General features: G+C 42.6%; 2 protein-coding genes across 2 annotated transcripts in view; both read left to right on the top strand.

Annotated features, from left to right (window-relative positions):
- LOC310780208 (protein NLRC3-like) overlaps positions 1–20,606 on the top strand; it is a 200,205-nt gene that overhangs the window by 113,987 nt on the left and 65,612 nt on the right. The window lies entirely within an intron of this gene.
- LOC310779434 (uncharacterized protein) lies at positions 9–17,080 on the top strand (the record flags this gene model as incomplete). The annotated part of the gene is made up of 4 exons (XM_083639967.1): positions 9–311; positions 8,110–8,210; positions 9,172–9,241; positions 16,857–17,080. The coding sequence occupies exons 1-4, from the start codon at positions 62–64 to the stop codon at positions 17,078–17,080; spliced, it is 645 nt and encodes a 214-aa protein (XP_083496093.1). The 5' UTR covers positions 9–61.

Genomic DNA, 20,606 nt, shown 5'->3' on the forward strand with positions numbered 1-20,606 from the left:
CTCTGGGGGGAGAGGAGTCAACTTTCTCACTGCTTCGCAGCGTACACACATTCATTTACAAATGTCACATTTTCCACATGTATTCCGTGTCGCGCACACGGCGGCTTTCCGACGGCTCTCGCACGGAAATAACTTGAACACGTCCGCAACCTCGTTATGTAACTGGAGGTTTTTGCACTGTAACTCGCCTGTCAAGCTGCTGTCAACATGCCAAAACACCAACACGCTCAAAGCTTACACGACCTCTGCTGTGAAGAACACAGTGCGGATCGGCTGTGCCTCTGGCTTCTGGGGCGACACCGCCACTTCAGGTAAACTCACACAAACTGGCTTGAGCTCAAGCTTGTAGCATTTTAGCTGCCTAGGCTGTAACATACATAGCTGCAAAAACATTTAGCACATAGTTACACTCCACATGATGCTTAGCTAGAGATATATGTTTCAAGATGGACATAAAAGTGGACAAATCTGTATTGATCAACTTAAAGTGCTGTTGACAACATTAGCCTTTTTCACTTCCCACCCAATTGAACCATTTTGTGTCTAAAATGCAGGAAGAACACAGGTGCAAGCAGTAACGGATCGGAAAGTTGGAAACCCAACTGTTTTGCTTGCACCTGTTACTTCCTGCCTTTTAGACACAAAATGGGTGACTTGGGTGGGCAGTGATAGCAGCAGGTAGTACAGCCAAAATATATTGCTGTCACTCAACCTGTATGGCTGCTAGCTGTCTGCTAACTGGAGCAAAAGTCACGGCTAATTAAATCCCAACTGGAATAAACCCTATGTTCACTGGATGTGGCAGTGGGGGAATCAGATCCTGGCACTCTAGCCAATCATACATGAGCAAAATGCCCCGGCCCTGGACCATCTCAATCCACCCCCCAATGTCCTCAAAGGAAAACAAAACAACCCCCAAAAAGTCAATAAAAGACAGTATTATGTTAATAAATCTCATCCGCTACAGCCATTTGATTTGTATCACTATGATATCAGGAGATTAACTAGAGAAATTACCAATCACAGTGGGAGAGAGGGTTAAAAATAGAGAGACTCCCAATGTCCAATGTGTGGCCCTTGGGTTACTTTATGTAAGTCAGTATCAATGTGTGGCCCTTGGGTTACTTCATGTAAGTCAGTATCGCACTCTGGAATATTTTTTTGCCCACCCCTGAGTCAGCTTAAATAGCTGACTTTTTTATTTATTTATTTCAGTGATTCACAACCTTTTTCACATCAAGGACCCCTGATTTAGTCACATTAGGACCCCTGATTTAGTCCACATTAGGACCCCCATTTGATGAGATTCTGTCTCTCACACACAAATCTGACAATATTGTTATTTAGGGATGCACCGATATGACAATTTTGGCCGATATCGATAACCGATATTAATATTGCTGATAACAGCAATGTTAATATCGGCCGGTAGCCGATACTTGCCGATTTGTATTTAAAAAAAAACTTTCCATGATCATCAAATTTTGTACGTATGGAAAAACACATGATGTAAACAGTGAATTTGAAAAAGTAATGCATTTCTTTATTTCCAAAACATGTGGAAAAGCCCATAAATCATAGATTCACCGCATTGTTTCCTCTCAATGTGGCAATTTTGGCTGATACCGATAACCGATATTAACACTGTAACATCAGAGCGATGCCGATATGTTAAAAAATGACTAACATCGGCCGATACCGATATGATTGCCGATATATTGGGACGTGCATCCCTATTGTATGATGTTGTCCAGCAGTTTGGCTATCTGCATTGTAGGTAGAGAGAACCATCAAAACAGCCATTCTTCTACATTCGCTAATGTGTGAACCTCTTGTAAATTAAATGATGCTGAAGTCGGTAACACTTTATAATAACGTTCAGTCGTAAGTCATTTATAAGCCTTTAGTTAATGATGAACTAATCACTTACAAAACATCAATATACATTTGTAAATGATTCATAAATGCTAATGTTAATATATCACAAATGCGTTGTAAGTCATCTATAAACTTTTAGTAAATAAAGTGTTCCTCACCTGTTATAAATGATGTGTAAATCATTTACAATTCATTTACAAGGCTTTCTGCATCCCCTAATCTAAAGTGTAAACCATTCATCACACATAAATGTGTTACATACAAGGGGGTAGCTCTGTCAAAATTGAAGCCAATGTGGAAGTGCACTTGAACCTGCATTCTTTCGAATGGGCTGCCTGCAGGGAGCGACCCATTGGTCTGTGGACTTGTGTTTTTTGACGCCTCACATATTATGGCATTTTGGCCATTGCCATCTTGCATCTCGACACAAGTCCAGCGGTTCCTCACAGAGCACGGCCTGCTATTGGTCCGTCATCGGTGAGCTGTGTGATCAGTGGACAAGCCACCTGTCAATCACGCCCCAAAACATAGTCTGCAAATACAACATGGTCTCAAACTAGTAATTGAGAGACCATAAACACATTAGGAAAGTGTTTACTGAGGCCATACTTGAGGCACATTTATGTGTGATGAATGGTTTACACTTTAGATTAGGGGATGCAGAAAGCCTTGTAAATTAATTGTAAATTATTTACACATCATTTACTATGTTAACATAACATTTATTAATCATCTACAAATGTATATTCATGTTTTGTAAGTGATTAGTTCATCATTAACTAAAGGTTAATGACTTATGACTGAACGTTATTAGAAAGTGTTACCACTTACTGTGAGTCTATATGAAGGGTTTCATTCCAACATGCTACATACTGTATAATTAGGAAAAGAAAATGTATCCTAGACTTCATCAGTCAATATTTCTAAACGATATTTTTAAACGACTAGTCGACTACTAAGCACAGTGTCGACTAGTGGTTTTACTAGTCGACTAGTCGACTAGTCTGTGAATGCCCTAACACACACACACACACACACACACACACACACACACACACACACACTGATGTTTGTCACATCACTTTTCCTTTCTATGTTTGTTTTCTAAAGCATAGAGTTGTATGGACCATATATTATTTGGGCTGTTGGCCAGCTAGAGAGCTAGCTGACCATGCTATTGTCTGTCATAGCATATATCAGCTAGAGAGCTAGCTGAACATGCTATTGTCTGTCATAGCATATATCAGCTAGAGAGCTAGCTGACCATGCTATTGTCTGTCATAGCATATATCAGCTAGAGAGCTAGCTGACCATGCTATTGTCTGTCATAGTATATATCAGCTAGAGAGCTAGCTGACCATGCTATTGTCTGTCATAGCATATATCAGCTAGAGAGCTAGCTGACCATGCTATTGTCTGTCATAGCATATATCAGCTAGAGAGCTAGCTGACCATGCTATTGTCTGTCATAGTATATATCAGCTAGAGAGCTAGCTGACCATGCTATTGTCTGTCATAGCATATATCCGCTAGAGAGCTAGCTGACCATGCTATTGTCTGTCATAGTATATATCAGCTAGAGAGCTAGCTGACCATGCTATTGTCTGTCATAGTATATATCAGCTAGAGAGCTAGCTGACCATGCTATTGTCTGTCATAGCATATATCAGCTAGAGAGCTAGCTGAACATGCTATTGTCTGTCATAGCATATATCAGCTAGAGAGCTAGCTGACCATGCTATTGTCTGTCATAGCATATATCAGCTAGAGAGCTAGCTGACCATGCTATTGTCTGTCATAGTATATATCAGCTAGAGAGCTAGCTGACCATGCTATTGTCTGTCATAGCATATATCAGCTAGAGAGCTAGCTGACCATGCTATTGTCTGTCATAGTATATATCAGCTAGAGAGCTAGCTGACCATGCTATTGTCTGTCATAGTATATATCAGCTAGAGAGCTAGCTGACCATGCTATTGTCTGTCATAGCATATATCAGCTAGAGAGCTAGCTGATATATGCTATTGTCTGTCATAGTATATATCAGCTAGAGAGCTAGCTGACCATGCTATTGTCTAGCCTGGGTAAACCCATCCCCCACGTGACCTGCTCTCAGACCTGTTCTCAGTCACTATGGTCTGGTCCCCCCGCCTGTGCTAAACGATTTCATGCGGTTGTTGGCCCCCCCCCGATAGACCGCTCCATTACGCAACCGTCATCCAACCAGCTTTGTGCACAGAGCACATGCGCAGTGCAGCAGATGGCGTCATCGCTCTGCGACCTTTGTTGTTAGCAAGCGAGCTAACACTTTTCATTTCAGTACTGCTAGCACGCAAATGGTTACAACCAGCTACAAGAAGAGAGAACATCGCGTGACGGTGGTCAGGGAATGAAAGAGGAACAGGACAACTGTCTACACGCAGATGGCCGCAGATCTGGAGAGATATTTGTGGCTGTGAAGAACAGTCATCATCTATACAGCTGCTGCCAACCTGATGAGGAAACAGGCGTGCTTGTTATGCTGGACACTGAATGCCAGACTGCAGACTTCATCCTCCAGTGCTGTTCGCCTCAGGACTTGAAGGCCTAACGTTGTACCATGGACTGTATACATTCTGTGCTAATAATGCTAGCATGCTAACATCCTTTTCACACACACACACTGAATATACCGAAATGCTAGATTTGATCATGGACTTAACGCTAATGTTAATCAAAAACGGCCGCAGTCATAACGGTAAGGTGTGTTTGACCTAATTGAAATATTAACGTTAATGCCCTCACATTTCAGCGTGGTTACAGATAAACCTATTTAACGCTAGCTAGCTACAGTAGATTTTTGGAGGCGTTAATGTGAATGTCATGACGTAGTGAGCGTAGTATTATACTGTATATTATACATAATCCAGATGTAACCTAGCTATAGCTAGACGTTAAGAGGTTAGCGTGAATGCGACTGAGACCTGACATTACTGGCTTGATATCATATTCCAGATGCAACCTAGCTAGATAAGCTCCACACGGCTGTATGAGTAGCTACAATCAAATGTATCAAGCCTTGATATCATATTCCAGATCCAACCTAGCTAGCTAGATGTTAAGAGGTAGGAATATACCGAAATGCTAGACTTGATCGTGGACTTAATGTGAATCCAAAACGGCCACACTCATAACGTTAAGGTGTGTTTGACCTAGCTAGAAATATTAACGTTAATGCCCTCACATTTCAGCGTGGTTACAGATAAACCTATTTAACGCTAGCTAGCTACATTACTGGCTTGATATCATATTCCAGATGCAACCTAGCTAGATAAGCTCCACACGGCTGTATGAGTAGCTACAATCAAATGTATCAAGCCGATATCATATTCCAGATCCAACCTAGCTAGCTAGATGTTAAGAGGTAGGAATATACGGAAATGCTAGACTTGATCGTGGACTTAATGTTAATCCAAAACGGCCACACTCATAACGTTAAGGTGTGTTTGACCTAGCTAGAAATATTAACGTTAATGCCCTCACATTTCAGCGTGGTTACAGATAAACCTATTTAACGCTAGCTAGCTACATTACTGGCTTGATATCAAATTCCAGATGCAACCTAACTAGATAAGCTCCACACGGCTGTATGAGTAGCTACAATCAAATGTATCAAGCCGATATCATATTCCAGATCCAACCTAGCTAGCTAGATGTTAAGAGGTAGGAATATACCGAAATGCTAGACTTGATCGTGGACTTAATGTTAATCCAAAACGGCCACACTCATAACGTTAAGGTGTGTTTGACCTAGCTAGAAATATTAACGTTAATGCCCTCACATTTCAGCGTGGTTACAGATAAACCTATTTAACGCTAGCTAGCTACATTACTGGCTTGATATCATATTCCAGATGCAACCTAGCTAGATAAGCTCCACACGGCTGTATGAGTAGCTACAATCAAATGTATCAAGCCGATATCATATTCCAGATCCAACCTAGCTAGCTAGATGTTAAGAGGTAGGAATATACCGAAATGCTAGACTTGATCGTGGACTTAATGTTAATCCAAAACGGCCACACTCATAACGTTAAGGTGTGTTTGACCTAGCTAGAAGTTAAGAGGTTAGCGTGAATGCGACTGAGACCTGACATTACTGAAGTGAATACAAGTGACCTATATTTTTCAATCCTGTCTTTGAATAAAAGTTGTACATTGTGTTATGCTTGAAAACCATGTCTTTGCTCCCTTATGTGTTCACAATTACAACAAATCTGTATGGTTTATCTGTTGGCATTAAACCGTGGTATTTCCTTGGGTGATATTCCATATTTGTCATTAAACCTAGCTGTTCACATAAATTTGCAATGATGATCGACCACGTGAGATATCACAAGTAGCCTACTTTTATTAAAAAATAAAATGCAAAGAGAGGTTTCCTTCTCTAACTATTGGTGCGTTCACAAAATATTTACACGAGATTTTTTTTATAAATAATAATCAATAACGTGGATAATGATGACATCTTCAGCTGCTGGACGAGAGACAGAAGAAACTACGAACGAAGATTGGAGCAGAGGAGGACATGACTACAGAGAAACTTAACCGACCAGCACTCTGCTTCAATCAATGAATGCTTATAAAGCCTAATGTTACTGTAGCCTGGATGACGTCAGCTAATGCTACCCAGCCTTCCAGCGTTTATCTTCCATAATGCATTAAATCATAATCACAATGCGAAGACATTAGCTGATCACCACAGAGCTGCACAGACAAGTTTATCAGATAATTTCGCCGTAAAATGTGTCCAGGTGATCAGCTCTGAAGCCCCCCCGGCTTGTATGGTCCGCTAAAATCCGATTTCGATATAGGTGTTATTTTGATCAATATTGTATAGCTGGCTAGACAGAGGAGTTTATCTGGAATCAGTGTGACAAGATCCCTGCTGCTAGCTTGTCTGCCTTTCTGTGTCAGAGTATCTAGCTACATTATCTGCATTACATGCTACACCATGCAAATATATTTCGATATAATTCAAACAATTAGCCCACTGTACTACTGGACTGTGTATTGCTGTGAATAAGTTAGATTTGATTGTGTAAAGTGTATCAGCTTTAAATATCCAATATATACAGCATTAAACAAACGACCAGCAGCATTCAAATGTGCAAAAACGTTATATTTATTGAAATGTGGTGATCTCATGTCACATTACATAATGTTATGCCCAAATGGTCTACTGCCCAGAAGCGTCACTTTACATGTTTGGTAGGGAATTATTTTAATTATGTTAAACCAGCGTTTATCTTCCATAATGCATTAAATCATAATCACAATGCTATGAAGACATTAGCTGATCACCACAGAGCAGCACAGACAAGTTTATCAGATAATTTTGCCATAAAATGTGTCCAGGTGATCAGCTCTGAAGCCCTGGCTTGTATGGTCCGCTAAAATCCGATTTCGATAACGCTAGGTGTTATTTTGATCAACAGACCTCAACCTCAACAGCTGTTTTCACTTGAATTTCCTCACGTAGTTGCATAGCCATATAGCTAGCCAGCTAGTAGCTAGCTCGGGAGCTATGCTTTAGAGAGGCCAAATGCTAACGGCTAGGTAGTGCTAAGCCGCTGCAGCTGTTACACGTCATTGACAAAGACGCACTCTCTGATTGGCCGATCACGGCAGGACTGATGTTGGCAGTCACGCCGTCACTCATTGGCTGCGGGGTGGCTGCGGGTCTGCGCGGGTCTTTCAATCGCCCCAGAAATCGTTGTGAATGGCCCGGAGTCTAGACGCTAGTGACTGGGAACTGAGAGAGCAGGTCACGTGGTGGCTGGGTTTACCTAGGCTAGCTATTGTCTGTCATAGCATATATTTGCTTGTTATTCTTTCTTCTCTTCTTTTCCTTTGTGTTTTATTTTATTTTAATTATTGTGTGTCATGTAATGTGTGTTTTCTTGGACCTCATAGACTAGCTGTCATCTAGGTGGCAGCTAATGGGGATCCTTTTAATAAACAATGAAGAACAACCCCAGCAGTGCTCTGCCCTGAATCTATGTATTTTAACCTTCAATGCTTTCAGCTGTCTGTGTGTGTGTGTGTGTGTGTGTGTGTGTGTGTGTGTGTGTGTGTGTATGTGTGTGAGCGTGTGTATGTGTGTATGTGTGTGTGTGTGTGAGCGTGTGTGTGTGTGTGCGTGTGCGTGTGCGTGTGCATGTGTGCGTGTGTGTGTCTGTGTGTGTGTAGTGCCCCAGTTGATCTACAGTGGGAAGCTGGACTTCCTGGTGTTTGACTACCTCAGTGAGATCACCATGTCTCTGCTCACCGCGGCCAAGACCAAGATGCCTGTGAGTTACACCTGTGTGTGTGTGTGTGTGTGTTTGGGTGTGCGCGCACGGGTGTGTGTGTGTGTGTGTGTGTGTGTGTGTGCGTGCGTGTGTTTGGGTGTGCGCGCACGGGTGTGTGTGTGTGTGTGTGCGTGTGTGTCCTGTTGTCTAACTTTGGGCTGCAGCTAATGATTAAACATTGTCGATTAATCTGTCGATTATTTTCTTGATTAATCGATTCGTTGTTTTGTCTATAAATTGTGAGAAAATGGTGAAAAATGTCATTCAGTGTTTCCCAAAGCCCAAGATGACGTCCTCAAATCTTTGTTTTGTCCACAACCCAAAGAGATTAATTTGACTGTCATAGAGGAGTAAAGAAAGCAGAAAATATGCACCTTTAAGAAGCTGGAATCAGAGAATTGTGACTCCTTTCTTCTTCTTAAAACATTACTCAATCCAATTCATCGATTATCAAAATATTTGGCGCCTAATTTAATAGTTGACACGTAATCGATTAATGGTTGCAGCTCTACTGACTGTGATATTGCACCTTGGTCTAAAGATAAATATAAGCATGTTAGGATGTATTTGGGAGTGAAGGATGGAATCAGGCGCACATGCTGTAAAGCGGCCATGTCCCAAGTCTGCGATTTTAGAGGGCCCTCAGCTTGTCTCTCAAAATATACCATCTGTGTCCCTCCAGGCAGTATATTGGTTAATCAAGCAAGTTCACTTTGAGATTTTTCCGTTCACCTAACCCAGGGGTGTCCAAACTTTTTTGAATGGGGGCCAGATTAGATCATGTGAAAATGCCAGGGGGGCCAGGTGCTCGCATCATATGGCTTATAAATAAAATAAAATCAAAAATCACATACAAATGTACTCTTTAAAGATGTTGCATGTAAACTGTTACTTTACATGGTGAATCAGTGTGATGCTTATTATTCACTCTGTTAATTAGCCTGGTCCTCTCCTCCTGCAGAATATGGGCTACGCTCCAGACTTTGTCCAAGCAGCTCTGGCTCCGTTCATTAATGACATCCAGAAGAAAGGTGAGTGGGGCGCTGGGGTTCATCTGCTTAACCCATTGATACCTGATGCAGCATTTGTGTGTGTATCCCTTTAAGACCGCGAACCGCGTAAGGCAATAGACGGTTTTCACTTGACAACATAAACATTCTACATTTCCTCTAGATTACTTCCTGTGTCGACTAGGGCATTCACAGACTAGTCGACTAGTAAAACCACTAGTCGACACTGTGCTTAGTAGTCGACTAGTCGTTTTTTTGTTTTTTGTTTTTTTATTTTGTTTTTATTTATCTATTTATTTATTTTATCTTTAAGAAAGAACATGAGGTATTTACACGACATACATGCACTATCATATCCCATATCCCCCACAAAGAACATCAAAACACAACAAAACAAAACAAGAAAACTGCATAAGATACACAATAATCCAAGAACAAACAAGACTATTGGACAAACAACCAAACAAAAACAATGCATTCAAAGTAAATACATAGATCTTGCCCTGTTGGCAGCTAGGAAATGCATAGCTTTAAATTGGAAAGCATCCAATCCCCCAGCTGTAGTTCACTGGTGGAATGAACTCTCAAGCTACCATACGTTGGATACCGTTTACTACAAGAGCAAAGGCAGATTCTTAGACATCCCCAAAATATGGCAACCACATACAGAGTTTGACTTTAAGAACTTTTTACCCCAGTGTCATTAGGCCTATCAGGATACGAGCTGAATGCATTGTTTTTGTTTGGTTGTTTGTCCAATAGTCTTGTTTGTTCTTGGATTATTGTGTATCTTATGCAGTTTTCTTGTTTTGTTTTGTTGTGTTTTGATGTTCTTTGTGGGGGATATGGGATATGGGATATGATAGTCCATGTATGTTGTGTAAATACCTCATGTTCTTCCTTAAAGATAAAAAAAAAAAAAAAAAAAAGACTAGTCGACTACCTTTAGGGACGACTAGTCGACTAGTAAAATTCACTAGTCGTGAATGCCCTAGTGTCGACCAACCAAGCAGAACCATTCAGCCATAGTGAAAAACGTTTAATGCTCTCTTCTAGCCCTGTTCAAAACTGGTGCATATTACAGAAATAGTGGACTATAGTGTGTTCGGCATTTTATTTTTTTACTCGTGTCCGAATTCTCAACTGTTAATTTGATTTACTATGTAGTCCACTATAAACTACCCACAATGCACTGCAATTTCTAGTGAACAGCGAATGTACCCTACGTTTTCTCCCATAAACCACAATGCAATGCTGTCGTGTTTACCAAAGGAGAAGAAGAGTGAGGTAGTGTCTTTGTTTCATCGTTCCTTAAATAGTTCACTATGTGATAAACAGCACATGGGGAATAGTGAGTGTGTGAATGAGTGAGTGAGTAAACCATTCCGAACAAGGCTTCGGTCTCTGGGGCGCGGCTTCAGCATCTGCTCTACTTCCTCGTACCAGTGACATCACTGGTACGAGGAAGTAGAGCAGATCGCATGGCTATTATTCGAGCTGCAGATTGTATTTACATTTTTGTATGTGCACCTCCAGTCAGTTGCATGGGGAGCTTTAAAGTGGAACTGAACCCGTTCGTCAACTGAACCCTGTTCGTCAACTAAACCCGTTCGTCGTTCGCAGGCCATTTCAGACTGAAAACATAATTTGTCTGAGATGACAAGTTGAGAGGCGGGTCATAGTATCATGTCGATGATTTGATTTGACAATTCTGTCGACTGGCTTTGGCATTGGTCAATCATGGTGTGTTCCACCCCCAAATCGAGTGGGATTCAGTATGTTGTCGTGCTACGCGAGTGGGATCCGCGGAGTACCAGGCAGCCAGCTGCTTTGTGCGGAGCGAGCGGACAATCCGATGCATGGGTGCTGCGCACCCGCCTGGAATCTCCGAGGGGAGACCCCTGACAACCAAGCCCGTTTACACTATTTCTGTAAATACGATATTCCTGGAATGCGCGTTTTAACGAGCCAGTTACATTTCTTTGCATTCTTAGAGATTATTGTTTTTGTTTTTTGTTCATGTTTCATACAATTGGCCAAGTTAGTAGTTAGTTTATGGGATAGGAATTCTGCCAGATGACAGGCACTAGGCGCCATTTTCTACTTCATTTGGAAGAGAAAATTATCCTGAAATGAAGATTTGATTGACAGCTGCCATGTCGTGATATGATTGGTTGAAATGGGGTAGAAATTTGATAGTACTAGGTGATGTCAGAAAACTGTAGATTTCTGTTATCAATGAAATCTTGAAAAATGAACTTTTGATGTGAAAAAGTGTGAAAAACTAAAGAAATTAGATTTTTGAGATTTTTTTTGCATACATTATTAAATAGGTGCACTGCATACCCAGGTATTTGAACTAAAAGAAAAGAAAAGTCATTTTTGGGTTCAGCTCGACTTTAACGAGCTGGCAGGCGGAGTTTGGGCTGGGAGATGAACAGGGATCTCTGGGTGCAGGCAACATAGAGGGACAGTATAGATTGTTCATCTGCATATATGTGGTACCACCCACATTATAATGATACAAAGCTGTTTTTCCTGCATCTTCTCAACTCTGTACCAGCGCTCTGTTCAGTATTGCAGAAATGTTTACATCCATCTATTCTAGAAAAACAACATGAAAACATCAGGTTTTGAGTGCAACATACCAAGTTTCTATATTGCCTTGATCAAGTTAAGATCAAACAACTGTTAGTAGGGTTGTCAACTTGTCAAGAAGTATCGAGAGGATCAATAAGTATTAATACAAAAAAATTAAAACCGATACAATACTCATTTGCATTTTTTATCGATACCAACAGTGCTTTCTCTTAACTCATTCTCTGCCAAAGACGTACTCGGACGTACTTTTAACAATGGCGTTCTGTGCCAAGGACGTACTCGGACGTACTTTCATGTTTTGCTTGTTTACATTAGATCAGACCCTTTCCCAGCCTGTGACATTGTTTCAAGTCAAACTGATGAAAGGAACCCGCTAAATCACGTTTAGTATTTATAGTATAGTCACCCATTTAGCAGTAAACAGAGTCCGAAACAGAGTCCGACCCAGAGTTCTCGGATGGCGAGGAAGACGCGGGCGTTTCTTTTGTTGTTGTAGCCTATTTTTTGTATCGCGTTTGAGATGAAATGATCACACACAGCCGTCTGTGTAAACTTAGCGACTCGACTAGCTCTGTGTTGTGCAACGTTGTGCAGAAGGTATGTACCGGTAGTTTCATTGTGATCGATACGTTAGTGACGATCATGAGCGGCCATTTGTGCATTGAGCAGCATTTGCGGCCATTGAGCAGCTGCCTGTGATTCCTGTGTGCGTGTGTGTGAGACTCGAGAGAGAGAGAGAGAGAGAGAGAGAGAGAGAGAGAGAGAGAGAGAGAGAGAGAGAGAGAGAGAGAGAGCGAGAGAGAGAGAGAGCGAGCGAGCGAGCATAAGGGTTCATTTGGTCCGTCCAGTCTTGGACTATCTGGTAAATAAGTTCCAGGAAGTAAAAGTCAGTAAAAACTTTTTTTTATTTTTATTTTTATTTTTTTGGGAAAACAAATACTGTATATGTCTGATGTGTCACTGAGGCAAAAAATAAAAGGCTCAAAAGAGAGTTCTGCTTGAAACGGTGTCACTTCACTAAAAACCTCTTTTTCTCATATTTCCCTTCCCAAGGAGGGCATTTTTAGTGAAAACAAGCTAACTTCCACTGCTTGTAACTAAACAAGGAAACATGGTAGAGTTTCAGTTTTTTACAAGGGGTAAGAATAGAGTCTCTGCTTAATGTGAGATATGTTGTGTAATTTTATTCCTAGCATAGAATATTCTGTGGGTCCTGGAAGATCAGGAAATATGCTCAAAATCCTGGCACTGGGAGCACACAGACCGAAATGACCCTGGCAGAGAATGAGTTAATGAAAAATCAAACAGTACTGATTTTTCTCTCCCTATGATGAGCCACTTTCAGACATGAACTCCGGGTCAGGTCAGGGTTGCTGACCCCGGGGATACGTGAAGTGTACCTTTCAGACATGAGGCATGTTGCTTTCATACATGTGGAGCAGCTCCGGGTGTAAAGTAGAGAGGGGGCGGCGGTGGGGGGAATTGTGGCATGACGACTGACCACACAGCTGCACTTCATGCATGGAAGACAGCAGTCTAGGCTACAGCCTTAATGGCACAAAGTGAATCACATTCAACAAACTAGCACGACATGCAGAGTCTGATAACAAGTTGTTAAAAATAGCCTACATAATGGGCGATAATTGCCAACTAACGTTCGCGCATAACGCTAAGGAATTAAACAAACCTACAACTCACGCCCAGATGCATCGATTTCCTCAAGTCTGATGTGGCGAGAGTTCAGTCCTAAAATGCATCAATCCTGCTAGAAATATACAGAATACAGGAAGCTAGACGTTTTTACCTTCAAAAATAAAAGCAATTATTTGTCGATGTCCAATACTGGGAAGCAGGATGACCCTCGCGTCCAAAAATGCTATATTTCGAAGGTGGCGTGCTGCGTGAAGCTTTGCAGAAATAGATCAAACCCAGCGTTTCAATCAAGCAACACGTAGCCTGTTGGCTGACACGTGGAGCAGCTCCAGCTTCATTTGGAAAAACTGAAACTGCATGATGTTTGTACACTTGCTCATTCACATCGACTATTTATTTAATAATAATCTGTCACGCTGTCTTGTCTATGTCTCCGCTGCCTCCCTTGCCTCCTCCCACTCGCTCAGGTACTTTACAGCATTCTGGAGGGGAGGGGGAACAATCCGCCCGTGTGACTACCTAGCACTCTAGTCACACAGCCACAGAGTAGGAGGGTCGCGGGGGCGCGCATAGCTCACCAAAATGTGTTCATACATACACCGCCATCCGGATGCCCTCTAGATAACTCCCGAGTTCCATGGCATGTCTGAAAGCGGCTATTGACGGGTATCTGTTGCTTCAACAAGCTCAAACGTTGAATAACGTTATATTATAATATATAATAATAATTAATTATTATAATAAATAATAATATAATTTCACCTTATTTTCACGTATCCAATTATATACATATATATGATCTTTTATATATAGTACATAGTATGTATTATATCTATATATGTATATATCTAAACTGCTGCTCGTGTAATGAACTGCTGCCACATTCTTTGCACCTTAAATGCCGCCAGCTGTGAGCGTAACAAAATGCACTTTAAGTGGCTCCTATGTTGAGCCAACACATTGCACCTTAAATGTCTCCCTTGCTCTTACATCAGGTACTATGTTTTTATGTTGTTTCGATGTTGTTTTTATATTTTTCTCCTTTTAGTACTGTTAGCTGATTTTGTTGGCCCCGGTGCTTGGTAATGCACCAGGGGCCTTACATTCCCGCATGTCGCCAAGACTATTATGCACCCTTTCAGCCGACTAAATGGCGGCCGGCCACTAGAGGGCGCCGCTGCCCCACTAAGATTTGCCGTCATACCTTCCTCAGGGTATCAGCTGTTTCCCCAAAACAACGTGCCCAGGTCGCTTTGCAGAATGCAGCTTACGCGGCCCCTCCCCCTTGCTGCATGCCAGACGCACAGTAGAGAGGACCCTGTGTGTTTACAATCATGTGTGTGATAAAGCAGGAGAACGCAAGGACCCCCCTGAACTTTCCCCCATCTAAAAACGTTGGCTGTATGGGAATATTTCGCCGTTTGTAAAAATACAGATGGCCATAGCCTCAACGCAAGACTCATCCGAATGACTGATGAGTCTCGCGTTGAGCCTAGGATGGCCAAGGCTTAGATCTGCGTGAGCACGACCCGTCGTAATTTGTCAAATTCAAGGTACATTAAAACGTTGTCTTGCTTCAACATACATCGCATCGCATAAACCATTTCCACCCGCAGGTTTGAGGAGTAGCTAACATAAACGTCAGATAAATACTCTATAGGCTAACGTTACCTACTGAGGCAGCTAACATGGCTAATTAGCTAGCTAACGCGGTCCATCGATATACAGTCTGGTAGACAGATAAAGCAGTGTGTTCCTTCTGTTTTACACAATGTTAGCCAGCCTGCCTGGTCTCTTCTCTGTATATCCAGCTAAGAGAGGAGCTTGTGAAGATTGAACGAACATCCCCACAGTCAAAGCACTTCCCTGAGATATCTATATAAAAACGTTTATTGCTTTAATACCAAAAATAAAACCTCCAGTGTCTGTAAGCTAACGCGTTAGCGATTAGCTATTGGCTGGTTGTTGTGTACACTTGTGTAGGCCCCATGTTATGGTTAGACCCGGGAGTTAACATTATAAAACACATTTCCTGGCATATGCAGGTAGTTGGAAAACCTGGTAAGTTCTGAAAATATGTGTCTATTATTGTGTTATTCCAGCTATCGTTATCGGTTGTTAGGTTAGAGTAATATGAAGCCGACAAAAACCGGCAAAACAGACAAGCGGTTAATGCTAGTCTGCTTCCATTAAAACCATTGTGTATTAAAATAAACGATAACGTAGCTGGAGTAACTAATAAAACACATTATTTTCTGAACTTACTTAAGTCCCCAACCAACTTCGCGCAGCTTTCTCAAAACAATGTCCTTTTTATTGGTCCATCGATACAGTCTGGTAGACAGATCAAGCAGTGTCTTCCTTTTGTTTTACCAAGCAGTGTCTTCTCTATCTAAAACAGATCTATAAGGTGAACAGCCTGTAGCCTGTAGATGATGGCTTGAGACTGGCTGCCACAGCTGTCAATCATCCCTTTTTATATGTCAAATACGTACTTAAAAACAAACTGATCAGAAAAATGACCACTTGCACAGGCATTAGCATGACAATAACTATCTAAAATGATACAACCCACCTTTGGAAAAAATGCGTGACGATACCATGCACCGGGGCTATGCCAGGTTTCGACCTGGCCTTGTTTTATTATATCCTAGGTATAGTTGATATATCCACCAGGACCTTGAGTTCGTATTTCGTTCCCTTCCATGTCTCATGTTATGGAATGACAATAAATATCCTTGAACGTTGAACCTTGAAAGTGTTGTGATAGGCTGATGACTAGAGCAGGGCTAACCTGCTGTGTATGTACAGTTTTTATGAGTTTTAGCAGCCCGAGATTATGGAGAAGCGTGTGTCTGTCCCTCTGTCTGTCTTTATTTATATGCCTTTTCGTGTTCTCATTTACCCCCCGTGGTATCGAAAATAGTATTGAGTATCGACATTTTCTAGTATCGTGACATCCCTAACTGTTAGCATGCATCTAAACTAGGGGTGCACCGATCTCGTTTTTTTGCCACCGATCACCGATTGCCGATCGCCTATGGGAAATATCTGCCCAACCGATCATCGACCGATCACCGATCACCGATCACCGATATATAAACTCCTCAAAAAAAGTTTGGAAACGTTATTTCGGTCGATTATTTCTCCCCTTTAATAATACCAATTGGCATTGTATTTTATATCGTTGGAAAGCCTGATTAGTGATAGGGCTTTTTTTTATTTACATTTTGTTTTTTTTATATAAAAAAATATCTGCAATCAGCCGAAATATCGGCAATCAGCCGATCGCATATTTGAGGTCAAAATCGGCTGATACAGATTGCTTGCCAATCGATCGGTGCACCCCTAATCTAAACGTACTCTCTGTCTCTTCTTCCAGGTATCCGTGTGGTCAGTAACGCGGGCGGCGTGAACCCTCTGGCCTGTGCCGCGGCCATACAGGAAGTCATCAAGAAGGCGGGCCTCGACCTCAAGGTTGCCGTGGTGACAGGCGATGACCTCATGCCCCACATAAGACCCCCGCCATCTAAATCACTGTTGTCGTCTGCTGCTTTTTCCTGGCTAGTGCAGTGCCCGTTCTCTCTCTATATGCTTACAATCTGAGCCTGTACTTTGCAAAAACAAGCTCATTTAGTGAACCCACATGCATGCACGGTGCACGTATGCCCCCTGCCGCAATCTCGCTCAACACTGGATCAAAAACAAACAGAAAACCATACAGAAAATTCAGATTAGTCATTTAGACACAAAAAGTTATGAAAATAAGGTCCAGGTTGAAAAACACTGAAATGCTCCTTTAACACGTTAATTGCCAAGAACGAGTTGAGTCGTCAAACACAATCCAGCTGTTCACTGCCAACGACGAGTTGAGTCGTCAAAAAAATGATTTTTTTTTTTTTGACCGTGGGATGTGCATCTAACCCTTTTACATCTCTTATATAATTATTGGAGCCACCGAACGTTTACAACCCATTCCACCGACCCACTAAGTGGCAACAGTGCTCTCCTGACTAGAGGAAGGCAAGCATTTTTTTAACTTGTCACGCCATTCTCACCCCAGCCATTCTCATGAAAATGGATGGGGGAAAACGCTTTCTTTTTCGCGCTGATTGCTGGCGATGCGGGATTGCAAATTTACATAATAGATTACAGGTGGAACACACTTTGAAACACGCAGCATAAATATGACCAGAATCGCAAAAGCTTCTCTCAACCAAAACTCCAAGAAGCGAGCGAGTCCATGCCGACTTCCTCAAACAGCGGCCGCGCAGCCACAGGCACAGGACAGCAGCAAAGCACTGAGACTGTGACGGCCGCTGCAGCCAAGAAGAACGCCCACGGAGGGAGGAGTTGAAGCAACTCTCCCTCTCGCTCTCTCCCTCTCTCTCTCTCTCTCTCTCGCTCTCTCTCTCTCCCTCCCTCCCTCTCTCTCTCTCTCTCTCTCTCTCCCTCTCCCTCTCCCCCTCTCACTAGTATTAAACCTAGTGCGTCTCCCTCCCGAGAGGGAGGGAGAGAGAGAGAGAGGGAGGGAGAGCGAGAGGGAGGGAGAGAGAGAGAGAGAGAGAGAGAGAGGGAGGGAGAGCGAGGGGAAGGGAGAGAGAGAGAGAGAGAGAGAGAGAGAGCGAGAGGGGGAGGGAGAGAGAGAGAGAGAGAGCCAAAAATGAATGGTTAAAGTGACTGTTCTATCGAATTTCACAAAAAGCCGTTTATCTCTGAATATTTTTTCTGACGCTAAAACCATGCTGTATTCAACTGCTAATGCTTACATAACTACTAACTCTACAAACTAACTCTTTTAGACAGAGAAAGTACACATTCTATTAGTACTTTTGAGATATTGTATGTTCACAAACTCCAAGCAGAAAAGAATCCTCGGCTCTTGTAAAATGAGCCACAATCCTCAAAAAACAGCTTGGCAGAAGCTACCTACAGCAAGAAAAAAACGGCTGGCAGTCAATGTGTTAATATTGCACGTCCATATTGCACCAAATCCGACACTGCACTTCCTTGGGTCCCCGGCAACAAACCTGGCAAGTGTGAAGCCAATCGGAGGAACGCTTCTCAAGATAGGTGAAGGACACACAGACAGACGCACGCACGCACGCGCGTGCACACACACACACACACACACACACACACACACACACACACACACACACACACACACACACACACACACACACACACACACATTCCTGGAATTAGTAGATGGATAGTCCCTCTCCAGACTCAAATCTGACGTTGAATCGCTGCGCTCCTGCTTCATACTACATGAATGAGTCTGTGCCACTTCACAGCCACTGCTGGGGTTTGAGGGCACATCTAGGGGGGTGAAATTGAATGAGTGACGGGTCGTAGCACCAATGAGAGAGCGGTTGGAAAAATGGGCTGGGGAGGCCCTGTTGTCTGATCGCAAAGTCGTTACTCATAGAGAGCCGCAGGAACGAGTCCGGAAATCATCCATGTTAACACATTCACTGCCAGACGTTTTTTTTTTACTGTAGTTAGCTTCTGCCAGAGGGGTTTTTTGAGGATTCTGGCTCATCTTTCAAGACCCGAGGATTCTTTTCTGCTAAGATTTTGTGAACACACAATATCTCAAAAGAACTAATAGAATGTGTGCTTTCTCTATCTAAAAGAGTTAGTTTGTAGAGTTAGTAGTTATGTAAGCATTAGCAGTTGAATACAGCATGGTTTCAGCGTCAGAAAAAATATTCAGAGATAAACGGCTTTTTGTGAAATTCGATAGAACAGTCACTTTAACCATTCATTTTTGGCTCTCTCTCTCTCTCTCTCTCCCTCCCTCTCGCTCTCCCTCCCTCTCTCTCTCTCTCTCTCTCTCTCTCCCTCCCTCTCGCTCTCCCTCCCTCTCTCTCTCTCTCCCTCCCTCTCGGGAGGGAGACGCACTAGGTTTAATCCTAGTGAGAGGGAGAGAGAGAGAGAGAGAGAGAGAGAGAGGGAGGGAGGGAGGGAGGGAGGGAGAGAGAGAGAGAGAGAGAGAGAGGGAGAGAGCGAGAGGGAGAGTTGCTTCCAACTCCTCCCTCCGTGTGTGTCCTCTTGGCCGCAGCGGCCGTGTCACAAGCTCGTTGCTGCTGCTGTAACCTCGCGTCACCAGTCTCATTGCTTTGCTGCTGCTGTGCCTGTCTGCGCGGCCGCTGTTTGAGGAAGTCTGGATGGACTCGCTCGCTTCTTGGAGTTTTGGTTGAGAGAAGCTTTTGCGATTCTGGTCATATTTATGCTGCGTGTTTCAAAGTGTGTTCCATCCGTGATCTATTATGCAAATTTGCAATCCCGCACTGCCAGCAATCAGCGCGAAAACGAAAGCGTTTTCGCCAATCCATTTTCATGAGAATGGCTTCGTCACACTGCTTTTTGCTTGCCTTCCTCCTTCCTTGTCGCCACTTAGTGGGTCGGTGGAATGGGTTGTACACGTTGTACACGTCCAATACTTATATAAGAGATGTAAAAGGGTTAGATGCACATCCCACCGTCAAAAAATTTTTTTTGATTTTTTTTGACGTATTAATACGTCAATGGCAGTGAACCGCTGGATTTTTTTTGACGTATTAATACGTCAGTGGCAGTGAACGTGTTAACACTCCTGGTTCTTCACTGTTTTCACCTATGGGATTTTTGAATGGGTTTTTGGCGCGATGCTTCTAATAAGGTCTCTGGGCAATGCAAGCTTAATCAAACGCGAACTAGTGTTCAGTAGGATAATCTTCACACATGAAGACCACTTTTATGAGTTTTTAAGCTTTTATGTGCCGTTAAAAGGGCGGCTAGCTAGCAAACGGCTAAATGAGACTACACTGTTGAGTCGACCGGGATATTATACGTCAATAACGTCATCACTTCAAAGGACGAACATGGAAATTCTCTTTCCCTCACCTGGTTCAGCCCGTTCAGCCCGGGGTAATCAGTGCACAGCAGCGCACACATCAACAACAGTCCAGGTTGAGTGCTGACGTGACGTGGAAGCCTATGCGACACTGTGTGTAGTTCTGGATTAGCTTAGCACAAGCTTTTTACTTCTAGGGCTCGCATTTACGCTTCAAAACTCATGAAAGTGGTCCTCATGTGTGAAGATTATCTGGCTGAACACTGGTTCGCGTTTGATTAAGCTTGC

Source organism: Poromitra crassiceps, assembly GCF_964638095.1.
Source record: "Poromitra crassiceps genome assembly, chromosome: 7".
Classification (NCBI taxonomy): Eukaryota; Metazoa; Chordata; class Actinopteri; order Beryciformes; family Melamphaidae; genus Poromitra; species Poromitra crassiceps.